The sequence below is a fragment of the Jaculus jaculus genome, chromosome 8 (assembly GCF_020740685.1).
Source record: "Jaculus jaculus isolate mJacJac1 chromosome 8, mJacJac1.mat.Y.cur, whole genome shotgun sequence".
NCBI classification, from domain to species: Eukaryota; Metazoa; Chordata; class Mammalia; order Rodentia; family Dipodidae; genus Jaculus; species Jaculus jaculus.
Window position 1 is genome coordinate 97,801,494 of NC_059109.1, and position 22,912 is coordinate 97,824,405.

The following is a 22,912-nucleotide window of genomic DNA, read 5'->3' on the forward strand; positions in this document are numbered from 1 at the left end:
TGAAGAAACAGATTCTAACCAGCCTTCATTTAAGCAGCTACTTGTAGAGTTTTTCCAGTAGTGTTTAATATATATGCATGATGTACATTAAGCTCTACTATGAACGTGTTTGAGGAAACTTGAAATATTTTCCAAATGTATGGATCTGGACAGTAGCAAGCACTAATGCATTAGATTTAATTAAAATGTGCTCATACACCATAGAAAATGAAAACCAATACATATCTGCTAGGCCACTGCTTGGGATGATACATGGGGTATGGAGAAAAACTACTGGACTGGGACTCTCATTCATATTTTATGTTGTTCTTTTTATATTCTACTAGTCTATTACAATAAATGAGGACACTTAATGGATGTTATATGCTTTATAAACCAATAAAAAAACACGTGGGCTGCATCTGGTCAGTAGGTTTTACTGATAGATATGTATGATTAAAAATATCTAAGGGCTGATTTAGAAGAAACACTGATAAATAAATGACTTGGAAATCAGAATGAGTGTAGGTGGGTATAATACTCCTCAATGATACATCAAGGAAAACAAAGTAGTTCCTGAATGGCCTTTAAAGAGTAGATTCAATTAACCCTGGAGTCATTTATTCCTGAGCAACAGCTGGGGGGTAAAAGCCATGCCGGTGGGCTGCAGTGGCATCCTCAGACTGGGCCGTGACAGCAGGTGGTGGAATACCTAGGAAGGAGCAGTGTTTGGCAGTGGGGCGAACACAGCTGTCCAATAGGGTGCTAAAAATCATTTTCTCTGACATATGCACTACCTCTTTTGTGGCTCCTCCAGGGAAAATTCAGGGATGTTCACTCATTTCTCTTTCTAGTAAGAGCAAAGGAGTGCTGATCTCTTTAACCTAGTGGGCTCAAAAGGAAAACAGACAGTGCCAAGAGCCACCCAGAGACTCACTCTGGTGGCAAGGGGAAAGCTGCGGTGTGGATCATGTCACAGACTGCATAAGGAATTCCTGGACCAAATACGTGCCCCTTTTTCACTGTAGTGAGTCCTAAAAGCCAGCAACATGAGAAGTTGTTAAAAAACAACTCAAGCACCCCAGGAAAAAGGCTAGGCCCCAGGCAGGAGGAGCCTGGTTCCAGAGAGGTTCACTAAGTAAGCAAAGGGCAGTCTAATTCCAACACTTGACCTCTGTGTGCTGGTAACTTGTGAGAGGCCCAGGCTTTCTGTTTAAGATCTTTCTGTAACTCATATGCTCCAGGAGAACCCAGCAGTCCCTTCTGCACAGATGTACCACAGATTGTGCCTGAGAGCCTGGTCTGAATTTTCAGTGCTATGAAGAAATGAGCCTAGTGACCAAGTGCTGAGTTAACACCCATGTTCTACACAGCAATGAAATGGAACTTTTTAGCTGGCCCAATCCCAGCCTTCTAAAATAGCTTAAAATAACTTCTTCATGGTTCAATTTCAGCATCTTCAAAATAGGGGATAATACTGCTTATTTAGTATACTTACCTTACAGGTAAGATTGAAGGTAAATTTGATAGAATGTATGAAGCCCTTGAGATTCAAATCCAAGGTCATTACTCATAAAGGCTCTTCTAACACTGTGTGGAGCAGGTGAGGAATAGAGGGAATGATTCTACTTTAAAAGTTCAGCAAATGGCAAGGGTGACAGCCAATGCATTTTTCTTTTAAATTATCTGGATACTGAGCGGCAAAGCAAGGATGGTAAATTCTCTATAGACACTGTAGAAGAACAGAAAATGAAAAGCTATGGATGAACACAGGCTTGGATCCTAATTTCAGCCCAGTAACTTATTAGTCGAGCACTGGCCTCACCTTTCTCAACTTTACTGTGGACTCCTGATGCTTAACCATGCTGATGAACAGCAAGTAGCACAGTGCTTGCACACTCAGAAGTGGGCAGTCCCAGGGAAAGGCCTTATCCAAGACACCCCTGAAAAGTCAGAATTCCCATAGGTAGCAACTGCACCAGGAGGAATACAAGCCATTTGATTTATTTTAAAACAAATTTTAAATAAGATACAACACCCCCAAAGTTATAAAATCAAAAAGAAAGACATGAACATATTCTTAAAAGGAAAAAATGCAAAACAGAAATTTGTGTGAGATGGAAAATCAAGATAGGACTCTGGGCCTGGCATGGCAGCATATGCTTTTAATCCCAGCACTTGGGAGACTGAGGTGGAAGGATCATTATGAGTTCAAGGAATGAGATTCTGCTTTGAAAAACCAAAAACCAAACCAAAGCCAGCACTCTGGTATCGGCTACCTTTCTCCTATGCTTGTGACTCAATCTCATGTTTTAGCCATTCCTAACACATGCAACATTTACTCTATGAAAACAACCATGCCATGGTTCAAGTAACAGTGATATAAAGGATGAGTTGGTTTGTCTGGCAACCAAAGAGGGGAAAAATAGTGGGTGTTCCCCATCCTTCGGAGGAAGACAGAATTGTTAAAGAGGAATACTAAAGAAAAAAAAAAAAACACTTAAGGTAAGTGTGATTCTTCAAGTTCTAATGCAATTTCCTTTCCACACTGAATCTTGGAGTCTGCATGGCCTAGGGTACATGTAGCACTGCATTTGTCTCAGCTGTGCTAATCCATACACAGGGTGATATCTATCAAGTTCCTAATAAGCACAAATTCAGATGCCAACACTCCACTCTTTCTTAACATTTACATTCCCTTCTATCAAGTGGGAAGCTAGTATTTCTACAAGAGATGTATGTGTGTGTGTGTGTGTGTGTGTGTGTGTGTGTGTGTGTATGTGTGTGTGTGTGTGTATAGCTTTTCTAATATAATGGAATGGCTACTCTGTTATTTCTATTCTGCCAAATGGAGAGGAATTTCTCTGACTAAATGTAATTACTTTAACTCCCCAACTGCAAATTTCCTGGGCATTTTTTTTTTCAACATCAAATTTTCCAGCTTTGTCAAAGTCTCAACAAGAGCTACACTTTATAAAATACCCGTGACTCGGCAAGAATTCCAGATAAAAAGTTGAAATGTCTACATACAAACACAGCTACAACATATTTTGTAAGGAGAGGATTTGAAACTGACTACAATGTCTAAAACAATACTAAAATATGCCTTCAACTCCTAAAACATACAGAATGTCTTGCTATTTGTGAGGTACATTAAAACAAGAAAGAGTTAGCTTCCTTCCATCGAGAAGATAAGAAAATGCAACAGAGATCTGCCAGGGAGGATCTCAGGCAAGCTGGGTGGGGGTGGGCTAAAAGACAACAGGGAACAGTGGTGTGACTCCATTGAGATCATCTGATTGTGTCACTAAGGATTGATAAAGCTCACAAGAAGGGGTTAAGCACAGTTACTAAACAAGTGAGGAGTCTAGAAGATACAGGAGGATTTTGCAGGATGTGTCAGAACAGATGATGTACCAGCAGGCCCTAAGGAGATACAACAAATTCATAAAATATGCTAAATATGGACACTAGTTGTTACCATGTAAGAAATGCAGAAGAGGAGCTGGGATGGTAGCCTAGTTGGTAAAGTGCTGGCTTTGCAAGCATGAAGTCCTGAGTTTGACCCTTGGTACCCGTGTAAATGCCAGGCCTGGTGGCATGAATTTGTAATCCTAGTGTTGGAGAGTCAGAGACAGAAGGATCACTGGGATTCCCTGGTTAGCCACTCTAGTCTAAGTAGTGAGCTCCAGACCCATAGAGACCTTGACTCAGAGGTGATGGTGTTGCTGACCTCCATACATATGCATACACACACACACACATATAGATCCACATACAGGCACACACAAACACATGACACACATATGCAAAACTTAATTTCAGAAGATATATTTTATTTATTTATTTAAGAAAGGGAAAGATGCAGAGAGAGAGGGAGAGAGAAAGGGAGAGAGAGTGCGCGCAAGCACATGCACCAGGGCTTCCAGCCACTATAAATCAATTCCAGATACAAGTGCCACCTTGTGCATCTGGCTTACATTGAACCAAGATCATTTGGCTCTGCAGGCAAGCTCCTTAACTGCTAAGCCATCTCTCCAGCCCAGAAGATACATTAAAAAATGACAAACATACAAGAATGCTATTTAAGAGTCAGAAAAGTAGGAAAGTGTCACATTATGGTACACCCCTTATGGGATGACAGGGCACTCCTGAATGGTCCATACTTGGTGACAACCAGCCTGGTCCTATCCTGCCCTATATGTGTTCTACTGCAGAAGCGCAGGAGAAATCTGGGTCTGCTGGCTTGGTGTTCCTGTTCCTTAATAAAGGAAGAACACACTAGTTCTGGGCATCCTTCACTGCCCGAGGGCCTTTGCTCAATCCTCCATGCTGACCCTGGGAATATCATCATCACAGAAAAAGGCAGAAAGCAGAGAGGTGGTGACAAATGAACATGGGATGACCAGAGGTCAGACAGAATCTTACCCAACCAAGCCCTCCTTTTTCCTGGTTCTGTGTAAACCAAACCAATAAGCTGCCACCAGAGACTGTCTGGTCTGAGTGCCTTTCTCTATAATGCAGCCCCTGGAGGTTGCCATCTCATCAAGGTGACTGCCTCAATCGCATGCACATGGACTTCTTAAGTCTATGTAGGACAGGCCGCACAAGCCAGCACATACCAGAAAGTGGATCCTTTGTTCCCGAAGAAATTCCACTCTTGGTTCTTTGACTTTTCAAAAGAACTTGGCAAATCTGGATTTCTATGTTAAATCTTTCACATTTGTAAACAATGACATAGATTTAAATGCTGGCATTCATCCAAAATAAAAATTAGATACATAAATGCCAAGTAAAATGTATCTTCTGTGAGCAGTTTGGTCCAGCCATAGCATGCCAATACTGTTCCTTAGGTGTGCCAGGGCCCCCCTGCTGTCCCATCACGTGTAGGAAATGTGAGACTACTTGCTGCCTTATGCTTCTGCAGTTTTAAGTCTTCCACATCTCACTTTGAGTCTCTTCTGCAATGTTCAGGGAGGACCCCGCATAAGAGCTCTCAGTCTAAGCATTTCCTAACTCAAGGGCTGAAGGCTTGAAATTGGAGGTTGAGAGGGCTCAGACATCTATAGCCACATGACTGCAGAAAAAAGAACTGTCACTGACTGGAGCTCTCCATCACTCTCCACAAGCATTCTGCCTATTTGTGGAACTTCGCCGAGGTCATACTTCCTGTCATTTATTACTTGTTACTGCTGCTTTCCCCCTCCTTTGCAGGCCATCAATCACTAGGCGATACCACAAAATAAGACAGCATTTTGGGGTAAGAGGAGACTACTTATATATTAATTTACACAAAACTTAGATGTTTAGAGTTGGAAAGATTTGGGTACCATGTGTTTGAGGTAAGGTGCACATTTGAACCCGTACCCCTGATGTATGCACTGTTCTAAGGGTTGACCAGCAACCACCTAAGGGAAGGCAGGGCCTTTGAGCGAGGGGGTCTGACCAGGATGCCAGCAGGATTCAGATGACATCAGAGCAAAGGTTTCCATGGGCAGGAGATGGACAATGCCTAACTGCCCAGGATCACATGCGGAGGGAGCTCAATGAGCCCCGATGTGCATCTTTTTGTGAACAAAAGTCACAAAAAGATACAGCAAAGCCAACCTCTGGGTGCTAGGAACTGCCAAGAGCACGGCACATGTGCGCTAATCTGCTGGAACATGGAACTACATTCTTGGACTTGGACACAGTTAAGAAGCTCTATGCACACACATTTCTCCTGCATGAATAAAAGTCGGGCAGGGATGCTGTGGGGAGCAGAAACAGGGATCTGTATGTGTGGATGCTGCCTGGGAAGCCTGTGGGGTACTATTCACAATGGCCACTCAAGATTCTTACTTGAAACTGTAACAGCACACTGGGTTATCTCATCATTCCTACAGCTCTGGGCAGGCCATGACAGTAAGAGTATCAGCCTCACCTGAGTCACCTCTATTGGGCGATCATTCACAAGCAGGTATGGCATGGGTGCTGGGGGTTCAGAGCCATGCAAACCCCTGTCCAAGGCTGCTAACATCTCTGGGGGAAGAGCAGCAATGAAGAGGACAAGGACTGAGCTGTGGTAGGGCTGCAAAGAATTCTGGGTAATAGTGGAGAGTGGGATCCAAGCCACCACTCTAGTGAGGAAATGGAAGACAGTGTCTTATAAAGATTACTTTCTTATAGGAATAAAAACTCTTGAGGAACACAATACTAAAAAATAAATATATAAACACCAGTGTTGGCTTGTTTCTCTATATTTCCATGTTGATATGTAAATTAAAATATAAGGAATTTTAAAATGTCATATTTCTAAGACAAATGGGGTATGACATTCTCTGTTAGCCTTAACCACAGATTTCTCTGGCCGGTGTGTTGTACCATGCTGTAATGTAATTTAGAAATTAAATTTCACCCACTCTGATCCTAGCTAACTGAAAATGGCAAGCATAATGCAAGGCAATTGATTTCATGAATCAATCACTGGAAAGCTTTGAAGAGGGAGCTTTGAGATGGCAACTGTAGCCCAGCGAGTGGCATTACCTGTGGCATTTGTGGTTTATGGGCAGTGCATATTTTATAGATACATATTGCTGACCAGGGGTGGGTGCTCAGAGAGAAGCCAGGCTGATCCACCTTCAGCTTCCTGCCTCCTCTGTGACCTGATGGTTAGAGGCATGTCTCTTTATATACATGAGGACACAGTCCCCAACAGATATGCTCTTAGAAGTCCCTGAAATAAAGCCAGGCATGGTGGTACACATCTTGAATCTCAAAACTCGGAAGGATGAGGTAGAAGCCTTGCCATGAGTTCGAGGCCAGCCTGGGCTACAGAGTGAGTTCCAGGTCAGCCTAGTTGACTGACACCTTGCCTCAAACAAGTCAGTCCCTAGAAGGACAATGCTGAGGGAGTGGGGAAACTGACACCTAACCTGGAAGGACCAGGCATGTATCAATCAAAGATCTGTGAAATAAGGGGAAAGCAGCATGGGTAGGACAACTTCCTGCACCGCCAGATTAAAATGGACATCATCAGGAGAGAAAGGAATGCATAACTGTGATCTGTCCCTGCAAGGGAATGCAACCCAACAAGACAACATCAGTGGCAGTTTTACCCATATGCCAGGTAAATTCTCAAGACCCAAAAAGCAGATGCAGTATGATGCTAGCTCTGTCGAAGGTCGGGTCACACAGAGTGAATGTACAACTGTGGAGATCAACTAGTGCTTGCCTCTAGTGCCAGAGGATTCACAGGATACTGGAGCAGGTTGCCAGGCATGTGCACAAGCATAAGCCTACCAATCCACATACACAAAGTGTGCATTTTGTTTCACAGTACACGTACATGAAGCCTCAGACCAAACAACAAAAACCTTTCTACTTGCATATATTCTGTGATCTCACAAAACAAATCTGTTCTTTGGTCCCCCTATATAAAGGAGGTATATGTGAACCAAATATATTCTGGCTTAGTGAAAAGCTCTATATGCATTTTAAAAACCAGTGATGGAAACTTCCTCAGGAAGAGCCATGGTGTCCCCCTGCCATCTCCTGCAGCCCAACAGGTTCTTAATTACCTCATTTTTCAGAGAGTTCCAATGGGAGCTACAGGGTTGAATATTAATATGAAAATGTCCAAGGGAGTAGAGGAAAAGAAAAGACCTACCTACCTAAGGAAGGGAAAGCTGAGAAGGGTAGGAAGCAGAAAAGATGAACAGGGCCAGAGGAGGATGTCAGCAGCTGTATACTGGTATGGGTCAAATACTTAAACACCTCAACTCATACAATGTTCACACCAACTAGGCATGAAGGTTTTACTAACATGCCTGACAGATGGGGCATTGTGAGTCTTCTTTTCTTCATAGCTGTCATTTGCTCAAGCATTTTGGGGCCTGCCAACTCAGAGAAGGGAATGCTCTCATGGTGGCCTACAAATGAGCCGGTGCTCGAGCAGCAGCAAACCATGACGTGCGCAGGAGCCCCACAGAAACAGGCTCAAGCCCTTCTCGGCTGGTCACAGCGAGTTTGTCATGCATGCTTGGTCCCCCAAGAAGGCACTGAATAACAATGGGGAGGTAGAGTGGTGAGGAGGACAAGTTTGGGGTTTGAAAAGAAGCATCAATGATTGTACTAAAGTATAAATCACAATAATGTCAAATATCTATGCACACAACATCTTATTTTCCTTATAAAAGCCTAAAATTAAATACAATAATCTTTTATCCAAATTAAACTTTTGACCTTTGCATCTCAAAGTCACTGACTCACCAAATAATTTAATAGTAACAAGTTGCCACAAAAAATGAGACTCTGCTAGACAGCATGGTGTGTGCACAGCATATCAACACGATTGATGGAAAAAGTTGGCAAGCTTGCCAAATGGGAACATGGCTTCACAAAACATCCTAAATGCAAAGTTTTGAGGAAAAGAAAAAACTGTTACAAAGTTATTTTGTCAAGACTGTGAGCAGTGTTAACATTGTTTTCTCAGATAAGCATCTACAGATCCATTGGGGTCTCAATGAAGCATGTCAACAAAGATGTTAGAAGCAGGTGCAAAACAGTCACAGTTGTGTCCTACTAGTGACCATTGGAGGATATAGTCTCTATAGGCTTTCTTCACAGATTCATTAATTTTTAAGCTAAAAATTCTGAGGGGAACAAAGAACCAAATAGAAACAAACAAACAAACCACACCACATCACACCAAACTTCTTAGATAGAGTTGCACATCAGAAGTCACTGAGGGGATAGCAAGGTCATTGCTGGCCACATCTTCTCCAGCACTCAGGACATGGCAGGCCCTGTTCCAAGAAGGTTAACACAAGATCACCTGCTCCTCACAGTGATTCAGTTGGCTGGATTTATTGTCCCCAGATAAGGCAGAGTAAGGTTATGTATCTTCCTGAGAGTACAAGGATAAGACAGGAACATCCAGAGCTACTTTAACAGCTGTCTTTGCCTAGAGTCTACATTTGGTTTTGTTTGGAAATGGACACTAGTCACAAGATGTTTGTTTGTAGTACTAAGTCCCAGTCCCTTTGTGACAGGGAGTCTCCACAGGAGTGGAGGCTCTAACTTGAGTTAGGAATCTTCTGGTTGGTGCTAACACTCAGCACCTCTGACAAGTGCTAAAAGGAAGAAGTACTGGGTTTGGTAAACTCCAAGAAAGCAGACTTCCTGGGATTTGGATGTTGTGTATCACAGTTGGACAGTTCTCACAGGCTCCTTTTGATTCCATACATTCTGTTTCCCTAAGTGGCTTCCACAGCAGCAGCAGCACAGTTTTGGGCAGGACTGACATTAACTGGGCTACCATGCACTTAAAACTTTTATTTAAACCAACTCATTTTTTTAAATCCATGTCTTCTTCATAAAAATTTTAAATATGGAGTCAATTTAAGTTACACCATATGAATGTATTCACCTGTTGTGGTAGTTTGAATGTGTGGCCCAGAGTCTCATGGGTTCTGAAGGCTCGGTGCTCAGCTGGTAGCAGTGTGGGAGGTGGAGCTTTGGCGGGGAGGCGCATTGATGGGGACAGGCCTCGGCAGGGAGGCGCGTTGATGGGGACAGGCCTCGGCGGGTAGGCATGTTGATGGGGACAGGCTTTTGGGTGCTATACACAGGCTTGCCAGAGCTCAGCTTGCTACTGCTGCTTTCTGCCAGCTGCTGGGGCAAGAAGTGATGTCCCCCCTCTGCCCTACCATCCTTTCCCATCATGAGGCTCCCCGTGGAGACTGTAAGCCAAAATAAACCCTTCCCTACCATCAGCTGCTTTTGTTGAGGTGCTTTGTCCCAGAAATGTGAAGGTGGCTACAGCACTCGTTGAATTAAAGTATTATTTATTTTTGTATCACCTAAAGTCCTTTCATGTTTTCACTGCTGTGAGTTCTGTGCTTTTTAGGAATTATGAAGTGGAGAAAGCTAGTTTCTAATTAATCCAGCACTATGAAAATAATACAAATACCCTTAAAACTGTTTGTGTGTATATAACATTTATATAACAGAACTCTACACAAGCACGAAGTATGGAATGGCTGAGAACAAACCAAAGGAACTGAGCACTGACTACTCATTACTGGGTCAGGTGCACCAAGGATATGGTGCAACATTTTAGTACAAAACCACTGTTGAAACTATCACACAGGCATGCCTGTTCAACCCAAACCTCAAATATATACATTACTGTCCACCCATATATTTATAAAGAAAACTCAGTGTATAGATACAAAATTATAAAAATCTTATTATTCAAAAGTTGTTTCTTCAGAAAGACTAAAAAATATACACCTGAAGCGAGGGATCCATCAGAGCCCTCAGGCTCCTGAGGTGCATGGGGCTGGACATGTGGTGGTGCTGGCTCCACTGTTTTCTTAAAACTCCAGGCTTGGCTCCTCACAGTGTTCATTCCTCTTTAGATGTTCGCTGATTAAATAGCTCCTCAAATACGATGGCCTTGGGAGACCACTGGTGTTGCTTTCCCTCATTTTACCAGTGAAGAAAATGAGGCTCAAGAGAACTTGAAAGACTGAGAGTCACTCAGCAATCCATAGTCCATACATAATCAGAGTCTACAGAACTCTGTGCAGGTCCCTAGGCCACTGTTTATCTGCACGAAAGCACCTTCAAGGTTACCCTTTTGCATCTATACACCAGAACCCCAGCAGACTTCATTACACTAACACCCTTGACAATCCTTGAAAATGAAGAATTGTGATTTATCATTAATTCACAAAGGAGGAGAGGATGGGAGTCAGCAACACTTAACGAAGGCTTATGAGTCAATGGAAATAAATTAGAAATAAGATGAAGTCATTATTTTAGATAGCATGATGTAAGGAAACAGACTCATCTCTTTCCTAAGTTTTATAAATAATACCTGAAACAGATTAAGAAGGCTCCTTAATAATAGCCATAATAATAAAAATGGCAGTAACAATAATGTAATAGTTATAATAATATATAATATAATAATGGTAATAGTTATAATTTATTATTTATTACATAATAGCCACTGGGTTCAGCACTTTTCTTGCACTGATATTCCTATGATATAAATTTTATTATCATTTTTAGAGAGAAGAAAAATTAAGACCATATGTAGGGATACCAACTGTCCTGGTTTGTTCAGGCTGATCATTCCCAGAATTAGAACTTTCGGAACTCAAATCAGGAAGTGTTAGGTAGTATTAGTTACCCTACCTATGGGGCTTGTGGTTAACAGGAATTTCCTGTCTATCTGAATTCCCACATGAACAACCTTCTATGGGTCATTTCCCTGCATGAACCAAGATGGTTTAAGAGGGCTGTGACCAACATCTTATAGAGCAACGTATTTACACATAACCTAACTGCATAACCTTTTCCCAAACAGCAGAGAATGAGCTGCAACAGCTTCCGGCCTCTGGCCTCCACTCCTCCAGGTAAGAAGGGGACACTTACCTTCACCTCAAACTCGAAGTGTTCATCCTTCCCTTGCCCACAAAGGACATAGCGTGGAATACTAATCTTAATCGGGTCCTTCAGGTCATCTGGATTTGCTCCCAAAGAGCGAGAAACCATCCTCTATCAAAGGTATATGAGACAGGGGAACAAAGAGAAAGGAACAGTCACTGTGCTTTGCAGGAGACAGAAAATGCATTTCAAGCGGAGAAAAGGGCATCAAACTGGTAGGGTTTATTTAGAAAAATGATGGTTTCATTTGAAAGAGAAATGCTAAGCCTCTCTTATAACAAAAGACCATTCCTTTAGGTATTCCATTCCAAGAAGTTAGGGTAAAAACATCTTAAAATGCTGTTTGGCTTTGAAGTCCTTTCCCATTTATAGGAACAACTGAAAACAGGGAACAAGAGTATATGTCCTGCCTTTAAACAATCAGTACACATTAGATTCCTTTTTAAAAAATCCTTACCAGGAAAACTTTTTCTTTTTTTTTCCCTTCACAGACTGACTGCTATATTTAAATTGTAAACACTGGAAAATTTACTCAAATTTATTTAATCTTTAGCATTCCAACTTTTTTTTTTTCAAGGTAGGTCTCACTCTAGCCCAGGCTGACGTAGAATTCACTATGTAGTCTCAAGGTGGCCTTGAATTCACTGTGATCCTCCTACCTCTGCCTCCCAAGTGCTGGGATTAAAGGCCGGCTACCAAACTATTTAAAAAATATATTTTATTTATTTATTTGAGTGAGAGCAAGAAATAGGCAGAAAGGGAGAGAGAGGGAGAGGGAGAATGGGCACATCAGGGCCTCCAGCCACTGCAAATACACTCCAGATGTATGTGCCCCCTTGTGCATCTGGCTTATGTGGGTTCTGGAGAGTTGCTCTGGGATCCTTTGGCTTTGCAGACAAATGCCTTAGCCACTAAGCCATCTCTCCAGCCCCCAAACCATTTTTATAAACCACTGTAGTATGGAAGGTTCTGGAAACAATAATTAAAACAAATCCCAAGTATTTTCTTTAGGGTCCATTTGATTAATCACTGACTTGGCTCTGACAAGTATGTATGTTCTGTGTGGGGGAAAGCCCAGAAGGGTCAGGGGAAGAGGCAGGAAAAAAAATAAATTTTAAAAATGAGTTCTCAAGTGTGTACAGGAAGAACTCTCCAAACAATCATAATTTATACTAACCTGGGGCTTTAGAAAACATATGAAAATATGTTTTGAAGCAAGAAGCAGTAACAAAATAATGAGAATCATACTTGCAGCTGGCATTTGCTGAATTCTTACTGTCTAACTCGCTAGCTCCATCAGTCCTCAGGATGCCCTGTCCAGCACTAACTGTCCTCATATAACAGTCAGAGCATGGGGACTATGAGGCAAGGTTGCTCAGTGGAGGTGGGTGGGTAGACTAGGCTTTGAACTCAAGGTTATCAGAGCCCACCTTTGGCATTACTACATACTTCTGTGGTTATAAAATTTTAAAGTGATTCCATCTATCTGGGATAAACTGAGATAACAAACACTTAAAGTAAACTGAGTTTAAGAAGTTGAAAATTCTAGGCTGGACAGATGGCTTAGTGGTTAAGCGCTTGCCTGTGAAGCCTAAGAACCCTGGTTCGAGGCTCGGTTCCCCAGGACCCATGTTAGCCAGATGCACAAGAGGGTGCACACATCTGGAGTTCATTTGCAGTGGCTGGAGGCCCTGGTGCACCCATTCTCTCTCTCTCTCTCTCTCTGTCTCTCTCTCTATCTGCCTCTTTCTCTCTCTGTCTGTTACTCTTAAATAAATAAATAAAAATAAACAAAAAAAATTTAAAGAAAGAAGTTGAAAATTCCACAATTAAGGAGTAAAATTCACTTATTTGACCCAAGAGAAATCAGTGGGCAATGAATAGTACACTTTTTCCCAAGAAGAAAGGAACGCTGGGCCTAAGGCAGGTGTTAATGTGGAAGGTCTCCGGCTGCCTGTGTGGTATCACAGACATGGACAGTTTGTTCAGATGGTGGCTTCCAATTCAGCTGACAGAGTAGATATGTTGACAGGGTATGAAGTTACCACAGCCTTTTACAGTATCATGAGAATCCCCGTAATAAGCAGCACTGTTTGTCACAATGGTACCTCTCATTGGCTGCTCCTTGTCTCAAGATCCAAAGTGGAAATTCTTAAAAGAGGGGTGTTTCAATATAAGTATTGCTAAAGATTTAATACACTGAAGTATATTTCCAAGTTAGAGGCAGACATCCCTGAAATATGGAATATATTCATCAGTTGAAGGGCAGAATGAATTTAGTGGAGATACATACACACACACATATGTTTATTTTTTGAGGTAGGATCTCACTCTAGCCTAGGCTGACCTGGAATTCACTCTGTAGTCTCAGGGTGGCCTTGATCTCACAGCAATCCTCCCACCTCTGCCTCCCAAGTGCTGGGATTAAAGGTGTGAGCCACCACACCCGGCCTAAGTGGATATATTTTTAAGAACACATTTAATACTACAAAATAGCTTTGACTAACACATACTCCAGTTTGGCCAGGAGGTTCTTGATTTTTCCCTGATCCATTCTGTGTCATGTGTAGTATATACATTTTTCACATAGGAACACCATCTTGTCTCCTGACATGTATGTCTCAGGTACAGTCTGTGACTGTGTATAGGCTATGAGCTGGAGGCTGGGAAACATCTGTGCTGGGGTGAACCTCAGCAGAGAGAAACTGATGCCTTGAGGATTTCTAGTATCAACGAGCACAGCTAGCAACCCCATGGAGAGAGGACTCTAATGCTCTCCCCCAAGAGGACCCTGTGCTCTCCCAGTAAGGTAAACTACCCGGCCAATACCGCCATCAACTCAGCAAAATTCTCTGTGCAGTCCAGGCACTGTCCTATAGGGTGAGGAAAAAGAAAAGCAGGCACGCAGGCCATTAACTTTCTTCCTTCAACCCCCAGGAATGTGAAGAGTGAGAGATACTTAAACATACAACCTTGCTCAGGGCTCACTACCACTGTTCTGGTAAACTTAATCTCTTGTCACTTGAGGCACATGACTGTCACACATACTACTGGTGAGGGAAAGGGTCTGAGAGGCAAACTGAATTTTTTATAATTTTCCCTAGCCCTCAAGTAATGAACTTCCCTTAAGAAAAGATGGAGACACAACTGCCCAGGCATATTCTGTAAGCTACCATGGAGAGTAACTTCAACATTCTAGATACCTTAGCCTTTCATCAACTCAAAAACATGGGATCAGACAGCATAATCTTTCCCATGAGATTACCATGTGTCATGCAGAGGGCCTGATCCTGGGGTGCAGAATAACTGGTACACAGCTTTTGCAATTTCTAAGACTTCTTAAGGATTTAGGGTTCCATCTCTGAATGGATTCTCCTCTACAGAGAGCATCTGCTACCTTAGATTTTACCTGATCCTTCTGCCTCCACTCCCCAGTTGTTTACAACTGGACAACAGGCATGTGTTACCATGCTCAACTCTTAGCTTTCTCTTTTTATAATGCCATTTCAAAATGAGATAGAACCAATTGCTGGTCTGGATATTCCATGGGCATTTTATGACTAGCAAGTTTTTATAAATGCACAATTGTGAAAGTAATCATGAATGACATGAAAGTAACCAAGGCTCAGGGTTGGAAATCCTCCATCCAAACCAGTAAGAAACCAAAACCCTGTTTTGGACAATACCTCTGGGCATATGAGGTAAGTGGGTTTTTGTGTGGAGTGGTTGGATTTAAGATGTTTATGTAGCTCATATCAACTTATGACACTCCTTTCCACATGAATGCCTGCATGTGAGCTTCTACAGATAGTTCCTGACCCAATGCTATAGACACTGCTCCTCCAGGATCAGACAGAGAACCTCACATATTCATCTCCTCATTCCTCAGCATGCTGGAGATGAGAAATATTGTCAGGCTGCCCATGATGATCATTCTTGGCTAGTTTACTTCAATCTCACTCATCACACGAACAAGCTTATACATATGATATCGTATAGAAATGCATCACTGATATAAGACAGGGATCAGAAGGCATTTGAGCAAGAGCATAATAAACACAGCCAGAAAGATAAATGGAATGTTTCCATCAAATCATTGCTGCAATGCAATTTTTAATGAATTCAGTTTCATGGGAAATGAAGAATTCTCAGGATATGGTGCAGAAGGTCTCTGACAACCTCCTAAACTATGTTTATATTTGGTAGGAAGAAAAAAGTAACATAAATGTCTCGTAAATTTACTTTTGATTTGAAAATGGCTGTTTTAAATACCTGGTCTTATCCTATACATGTAAATGTGTGCTGTATTGTGTGATTTATGGGAACTTTTAACTATGGAACATTATTTTTTTTGGAACCAGTCCCTTTCCCTGCATGTGGTAAAGAAGTCTCTTACATTTGGAAGGGGAAGCTGGTGACAGGGACAAGGTGGAGAAACAAAAAGTCTGTCTGTCTGCATGTAACTCTGTGTAGCAGATGTAGTGTAGATGAAAACGCAGATGTTACAAGGAACTGAAAGGGACTGTGAAGTGCTCAGTTAGGAATAAAAGTTCAAGACAAGGCATGTGATTAGTAACCTGGATTACATACATAATAGTTATCACCTTTAAAAATATAATACAAAAATATTTTTTCTGGTAGTGTTTAATAAAATAATATCTGGTGTCATCAAATACATAATTTTTTCTATTGTGAGTAAAACCCTGAGGTGAGGTCCTCAGCCAAAAGACACAGGCAGAATCTGGGCTGCACTGTACATTTTCTAATCAGAATCTTCTCTTCCCATTCCAGCCCATCTCCTTCAAAGGGGAACAAGTTGAAGAAATGAACAAGAAGTGCCATTAATATCTGCTCAGATCACTGTCAGCTCTGCAGGGGCACCAAATGGTCTGATTCTCCAGGGAGTCATCAACATTCCCCCTAAACACTCTAATTATGTACCAGATGGTTAAATTCAGTTCACACTTGACCATGACAAGGTCAGACCTCAGAACTGTCATCGAATTTCCTGGAGCCTACAACTAAGCTTTGCTTCTAGAGGGCAAGCTAAGATTGTTTCTATCAGATTTGACAAACTTACCGATTCTCCTGTCTCTGCTCCCTGCACAGCACACAATTCTAGTTCCTCCTTTGTTTCTACTACACATACCACAGTGATAGTTCTTGTAGGAACTACTATGTATTGACACCAATGCCCTAACAGGTTGAAAACAGGAAGAGGCAGAGATGGGTCTGTGGCATTACTGAATATGTTATAAGTAGCAGGAAATAAAGATAGCTTGAGTGAGCAGGTGCACTTTAAGAATATGATATATGGCCAGGATGGGTTTGCATTCCCTTCCAAGAGAAGCTGCCTCTGCTATAGAGACACTGTCTCAATACCATGCTATACCATGCTGTCCTTGAAGGCTTCGTAAACACAGTGGAATTGGATTTTGCTAGTACATGTGCCCCACATGCTACAGTTACAATTTATCTATCCTTGTTAGGGGACAAACTTAACATCCTGGGATTTAAAAAGAATGGCTAGAGAGATAGCTTAGTGGTTAAGACTCTTGCCTGCAAAGCTTAAGGAGCCAGGTTCGATTCCCCAGGACTCATGTAAAGCCAAATGCATACGGTGGTGCATGCATCTGGAGTTCGTTTGCAGGGGCTTGAGGCCCTGGTGTGCCCATTCGCTTCCTCTCTATCTGCCTCTCTCTCTCAAGTAAGTATATAAAATTTTTAAATCTTCCAACAATATCATTTAAAATGAATTTAGAGGGCTGGAGTGATGGCTTAGCAGTTAAGGCACTTGCCTGTGAACCCTAACGACCCAGGTATGATTCCCCTGTACCCACATAAGCCAGATATACAAGGTGACACAAGCGTCTGGAATTCATTTTCAGTGGCCAGAGGCCTTGTTGTGCCCATTCTCTCTCTCTCTCAAATAAATAAATAAATAATACATAAAAAACAAAAATGAATTTAGAGTAAGCGCCTCCAGAGAAGGAAATACACATTTTAAAATAAAGGAATATTTCTTCAATATTGATAAGCATCACTGGGGACAAGTTTCCCAGAAAACAACAGCCCACACTTCACACAGACCTTGTGAAACATCTTGAACTTAGGTGACACTTCTATCATTATCTGTGATTCTTACTGGAATCAGTTATTTCTTTTCTTCAGATTTGTGTTGACTAACATTAATTTGAGGTTTGGAAGTACTGCATATCTGATAAATATTTCAACTTGAAACTATAAAATGTCATTACTGACTTTGTGCACTGTAATCACAGACTAGGCCTTTTACTGGTCAGCCTTTCTGGACAAGTCATGAAAAATGACCGATTAAAATAAAAGACTACAATCTGGGTTTCGACACCTGTCTGGCTGCTAAGTGTTTCTCACCACCACAGTGGACCTAGTTTAGGCCCCTTGGAAGGGAAAATCAGCTGCTCCCCTTGTACTACACGGCCTTTGACCAACATGAATGGAACACTCTATTGCACCCACATTTGGTCAAGCTGTAGCTTTAGTTCCAACTGTGCTGATTAAATTCTAGGTCCAGGAGAAACTGAAAGTGGGGAGTAGTAAGGGAGTTCTCCCTTTACCAGGCTTCTGATTTAGCTTCCCAGCTAAAGGAGCAATGTGGAGTAAACACAGTCATCTGAGTCCTGTTATATCTGACTGAGCCCAAGCTTTTCCACAGGGGCTGAAGATGCACAGAAAACTGGAGGTACAGGCTCATGCAAGGAAATAGTAGAATTGGAAAGAAACATATACAAAAATTATCTTTAATATCTAGACATTGTAAGAAAAAGCATGCAAATAGTCCAGCTTTAAGTGCTGCTGGAACAGATGGGGGAAAAAAAGAACAAAAGTTTACCCAGACAATGTCAGAATGACAGTGACTAGATATGGCTTTGTCAATATGGAAACAAACTGTACTGGAATAATACATTCTAGTTTTAAGTCACAATCAGCTTTCCCCTTCTACTCCACTATCTCTGATTAGCCATGGAAAGGACCACTCATTCCTTCTCATTCACATTTGGCAGAGCTCTAGCTCAGTCTCAGCTCAAATCTCCAGAGCATTTCTCAGTCCAAATTTCCAGGTATAAAACTGAGATTGTTGTAATTTCTCCTCTAGGAGGGTTATTTTAAGGATTTGAACAAACATCATATGGACAACAACTCCACATTTTGTAAAGTATTATATACAGAATGGATGAGATGTTACCACTGAAATCTACTATAGCTTTCTTAGGAAGGTGCCTTAACCAAGCAAGACATGAAGTATTCTGTTACAGTGTGTGTGGGGTGTGTGTGTGTAAGGGTGTGTACATAATGTACGCACATGTACATACCCAGAAGCAAACAGTAGGTGTCCTCTATTGCTGCTCCATTTTATTTTCTTATTTATTTTTATTTTAGGGGGGGGGGAGAGAGAGAGAGAAAAAGGGGGGGGGCAAGCCAGGGTCTTCAGCGACTGCAACTGGACTCCAGATGCTTGCGCCACCTAGAGGGCACATGAGACCTTGCGCTTGCCTCACCTTTGTGTGTCTAGCATTTCAATATATACATTTGTTTATTTCTATTTTAGAAAGAGTGATAGAGACGGGCCATTTTATTTTCTTTCTTTTTTTGAGGTAAGGTCTCGCTCTAACCCAGGCTGACCTGGAATTCACTGTGTAGTCTCTGGGTGGCCTCGAACTCTCAGCAATCCTCCTACCTCTGCCTCCTTGAGTGCTGGGATTAAAGGCATGCGCCACCACGCCCGACTCCATTTTATTTTCTTGAGGCAGTGTTGCTCATTGAGTTGAGAGATACTTTTTTTTAGGTGACACTGGCAGTCTGACGAGGGATCCCAGCGATTCTCTTGTTTCCCACACCTCAGCACTGGGGATATGGGTATGTGTGGCCAAGCCTGCCTTTTTTTTTTTTTTTTTTTTTTTTTAATCAAGTCTTACCATTTATATCCTTATGGGGTTAAACAAGAGCAGACAGGCCTCTGCCCCACAGTGCAACACAACAGAAGGCAGTACACATACACTCTCACTGAAACACAAGAGGCAGGTTAAGAGGGAGGGCAGAGACAAATGAACCATAGCCAGGGAAGGGAGAAAGGACATGAGAGACTACTAGGAAACCAGCTTGGAGACTCAGTTATAGGAACTAGTCCAGAAAGTCCTACTCACGAAGCACAGTGTAGGAAACGGCATAAGACAGCTGCCCAGCTCCGCTGCCTGTGAAGGAGGGCAGAGGCAGCTGGAGAAGTGGTGGAAGATCAAGGGTGGGCTGGATATGGACAGTCAAATGACTCTGAGGTGGAGTGTGGTGGCCCTGTCCCCCGCCACTGGGCAAGGCCTTCATGCTTGGCTCTTTATGTGGGTACTGGAGACCAAACTCGGGGCCTCATGCTTGGGCAGCAAGCACTCTTTGCTGCATCATCTCCCTAGCTGCCCCTTGCATTCTCTACAAAGGAACTTTAACAAATGGCAAAAATGCACCCTTATCAGATTTGACTGTAGTGGTTTGGAGGCTATTGTACAAGAATATAAGAAAATTAGCAGCAAACAAACTGACGTGATGCTCACACAAGTGCAATAGTGGCACACAGCCATGATGGGTAACCAACTGCCCCTGATCTGGCTAATGGTTCTGCTCAGTGGAATGGGACCCATAGCTGGTTCTGGGAAGCAAGTCAAAACCATATAAAAAAAAAATGAGCCTGCTCTCCATTATCAAGCTCCCACCAATTGTGGGCTACAAAAGGGCCTACACCTATTAAATTCTATCTAAAATAATAATGGTCATCCCATTTAACAGGTGCCGATTTTACCCTCCATTGGAGAATTTGCTTCTCTGTTTCAGATGGATGCAGAACCTGAGGAGAGAATCAGCTCATCGCACCCCACCAGGGCATCAGCTGAAACCATAGGGTAACTGGGGAAATGAGCAAGAGTGCTGCTTTCTTGGTGAACCTGGTACCAGCACAAGGGTGAAGGAGATAGACAAAGAGAACACTCAACTCCTAACAAACCAGATATCCAGAGACACAGAGGCTCCCAAGACCTCATCACTGAAGTAGACCTAATATGTCTCAGGGAAATTTGTGGGGGGCGGGGGTAGAAAGATTGTTAAGAGCCACATGTTGGGACACTATGCAGAGACATTGCCTCTTCCCCATAACTGATGACTCACCCTGCAATGTACAGCCCACATTCACCAATGAGGAGGGTCCCTGCAGAGGGGGCAGGACAGGGAGGAGGCTAATGGTGGTATAAACATGGCTGCATACACACTGTGTACATAACTTATAATAATAAAAAATAGAGAATAAAAGAAAATTCACAGGAGGTAGAGCAAGAACTATCATCTTGAGGGCTATGATGTAACACAGCTTGTGGAATAGACTTGCTTTGTTCCACTACAGAAAGTGCTTTGATAGATTCTGAAGAAGACACTATCTCAAGGAAGTTTATAAAAGAATGATCTAATGATGAGAGCAGTTCTCAATGACTAGCTGTTTCAGCCATATAAAATTATCAGGCTATTCATAGAGTATTCAAGTACAGACTGAAATGGAATGCAAATGAAATACATACTATGGGTCCTAGCACATACATTCTTATTGGTACCCCACTGTTCCCCTGGGGCAAAGTACTCTAAGTTTTACCTGAGTTTTATTCTCACTAGATCAGCAGTGTTTCAGGAACCTTGGCCTGGAGCATCTATGGGAGACTGAATTACTGGGCCCAAGTCTTTCCTCTGCTGCACACTAGGTCATATTTATTGTGTGCAAAGATCTGTTGGTCAGTGCGGTGTTCCTCTTTGTCCTTGATTGATTCTGGGTTTGGTGGCACCCAATGGAGTGTTAGCATTAGAGGTTTGCATGGCTGTTCTTGGGTACTTCTCACCTTCATAATGGTGACTGTTCCTGCAGTAACAGACTCTGAAAAGAGACATATGGGGCAGACCAAACCTAGCTCAGCAGGGTCTACAGCCTTCAGCAGTCATTTCTATCTTCTGGCAAAACAGTACTGAGAAGCAAAAGCTAAATCTTCCAGGCTTGCTAGCAAACTGGCAAGAACTGACTGCAAGGACATTTCTCACAGTAGTCATTTTGAGGAATGAAATAGGGTCAGCTAAACGACATACTGTAGACTGTGCAGCTACCTGAATACAATGATCTCAGTAGAAACGAGTCAATCCAACACCACTGCCTGACATCATAAAAGCATTACTAGAAGTGGTTCAGATCTATCTTGTAAAGCACCAGGGAAGAAGAGTGGAAGGAACACTGATATTACTGCTGGAAGGCTTTAAGTGTCCTCTCCCAAAGGGAAGTATGCATATTTTCCAAGAAATAAGATTCGTGGGAGACAAACTGTTCTGAGATGTTTTTAAACATAGGCTAAATAAATTTACTCTGCCAACCATAAGTCTAAAATAGGCAATTGTGAATAAAACAAACTTTAATTGAATTCAGATGAAATCACTGTTTTATGTCCTGAAAATGGTATTGTCCAGAATACTTGAGTGAGTTCCACCATGTAAAGTTCATGCTTATATGACTACAACTGCAAATGCCAGAGAATCTGGTACATACAAGCTTTTCCTGATTTGGAAACTCACTGTGATTGAGATGTTTCCTTGTACTGAGTACTTTAAAGACTCTCAGGCCTGAGCTTCTGAAGAGCCAGAACAAAAAGGCTGCCTTTAAGCCTGAAGCCATTGTGTTTAAGGGCACAGACCTACTTCACTGGCTTCTACAGGCATTATGAAAGCCTCAATGCCTACCTTATGAAGGAGGTTTAACTTGCACCTGCTAACAACATGCTACTGTGAGGTATGAAGTATACCTAAGCAAGAACAGGAACAACTAAAATCTGAATGTTGTACGCCACTTCCTTTATGTGGGAGATCTGGAGTCCCCACTGTGGGCCACACAGTATACTGAAGACATGATGACAAGCAATATGATTTTATGCAATGCTCATCTTTGCCACAGGCCCCATCTGGAAGAAAATCTGAAGACCGTAATTATGATTTTATTCCTGTGAGGACAAGCAAATATGTCTCCCATTGTAACACTTTGTTAACATGATGTACTGTATTGTAGCGCTAACTTTTCCCAACCACTGTACCCTTCTGAAGCCTATTAAATGTTACTCTATGTTCTTCATGGTTGTTAATTCTGTTTTGTTTAGTAAGGCTAGATGAGAAAAGAGTGATGGGATAATTTAAGAAAATGTTAAGAAAATAATTAGTTGAAAAACTGAAAATTTGGAGAAATAGTACTGATGAGATGTTGGTAGACTATCATGGTAAATTTTAGGATTATTTTTCCATGACAGAAGATGACCTACCAGTCCAAACATGACCTATCAGTGGTATTAATTTTGACAATATCCTCAATATAGATAAAAGCCTTTTGTTGTCAGGCAATAAAGTATGTATGTGTTGGGGGGGTGCTTTGGAAGTGACAAAATCATATCAGAACAGG

General features: G+C 42.0%; 1 protein-coding gene across 3 annotated transcripts in view; it reads right to left on the reverse strand.

Moving 5' to 3' along the window:
• Kif16b (kinesin family member 16B) overlaps nucleotides 1-22,912 on the reverse strand; it is a 303,646-nt gene that overhangs the window by 67,000 nt on the left and 213,734 nt on the right. For 2 of the 3 annotated variants that reach the window (XM_004661532.2, XM_045156258.1), the window contains one exon: nucleotides 11,407-11,529. The exons of the other annotated variant lie outside the window; for it this stretch is intronic. In XM_004661532.2, coding sequence (XP_004661589.2) covers nucleotides 11,407-11,529 — 123 coding nt within the window. The remainder of the gene's footprint in view (nucleotides 1-11,406; nucleotides 11,530-22,912) is intronic. 3 annotated transcript variants of the gene reach the window in all.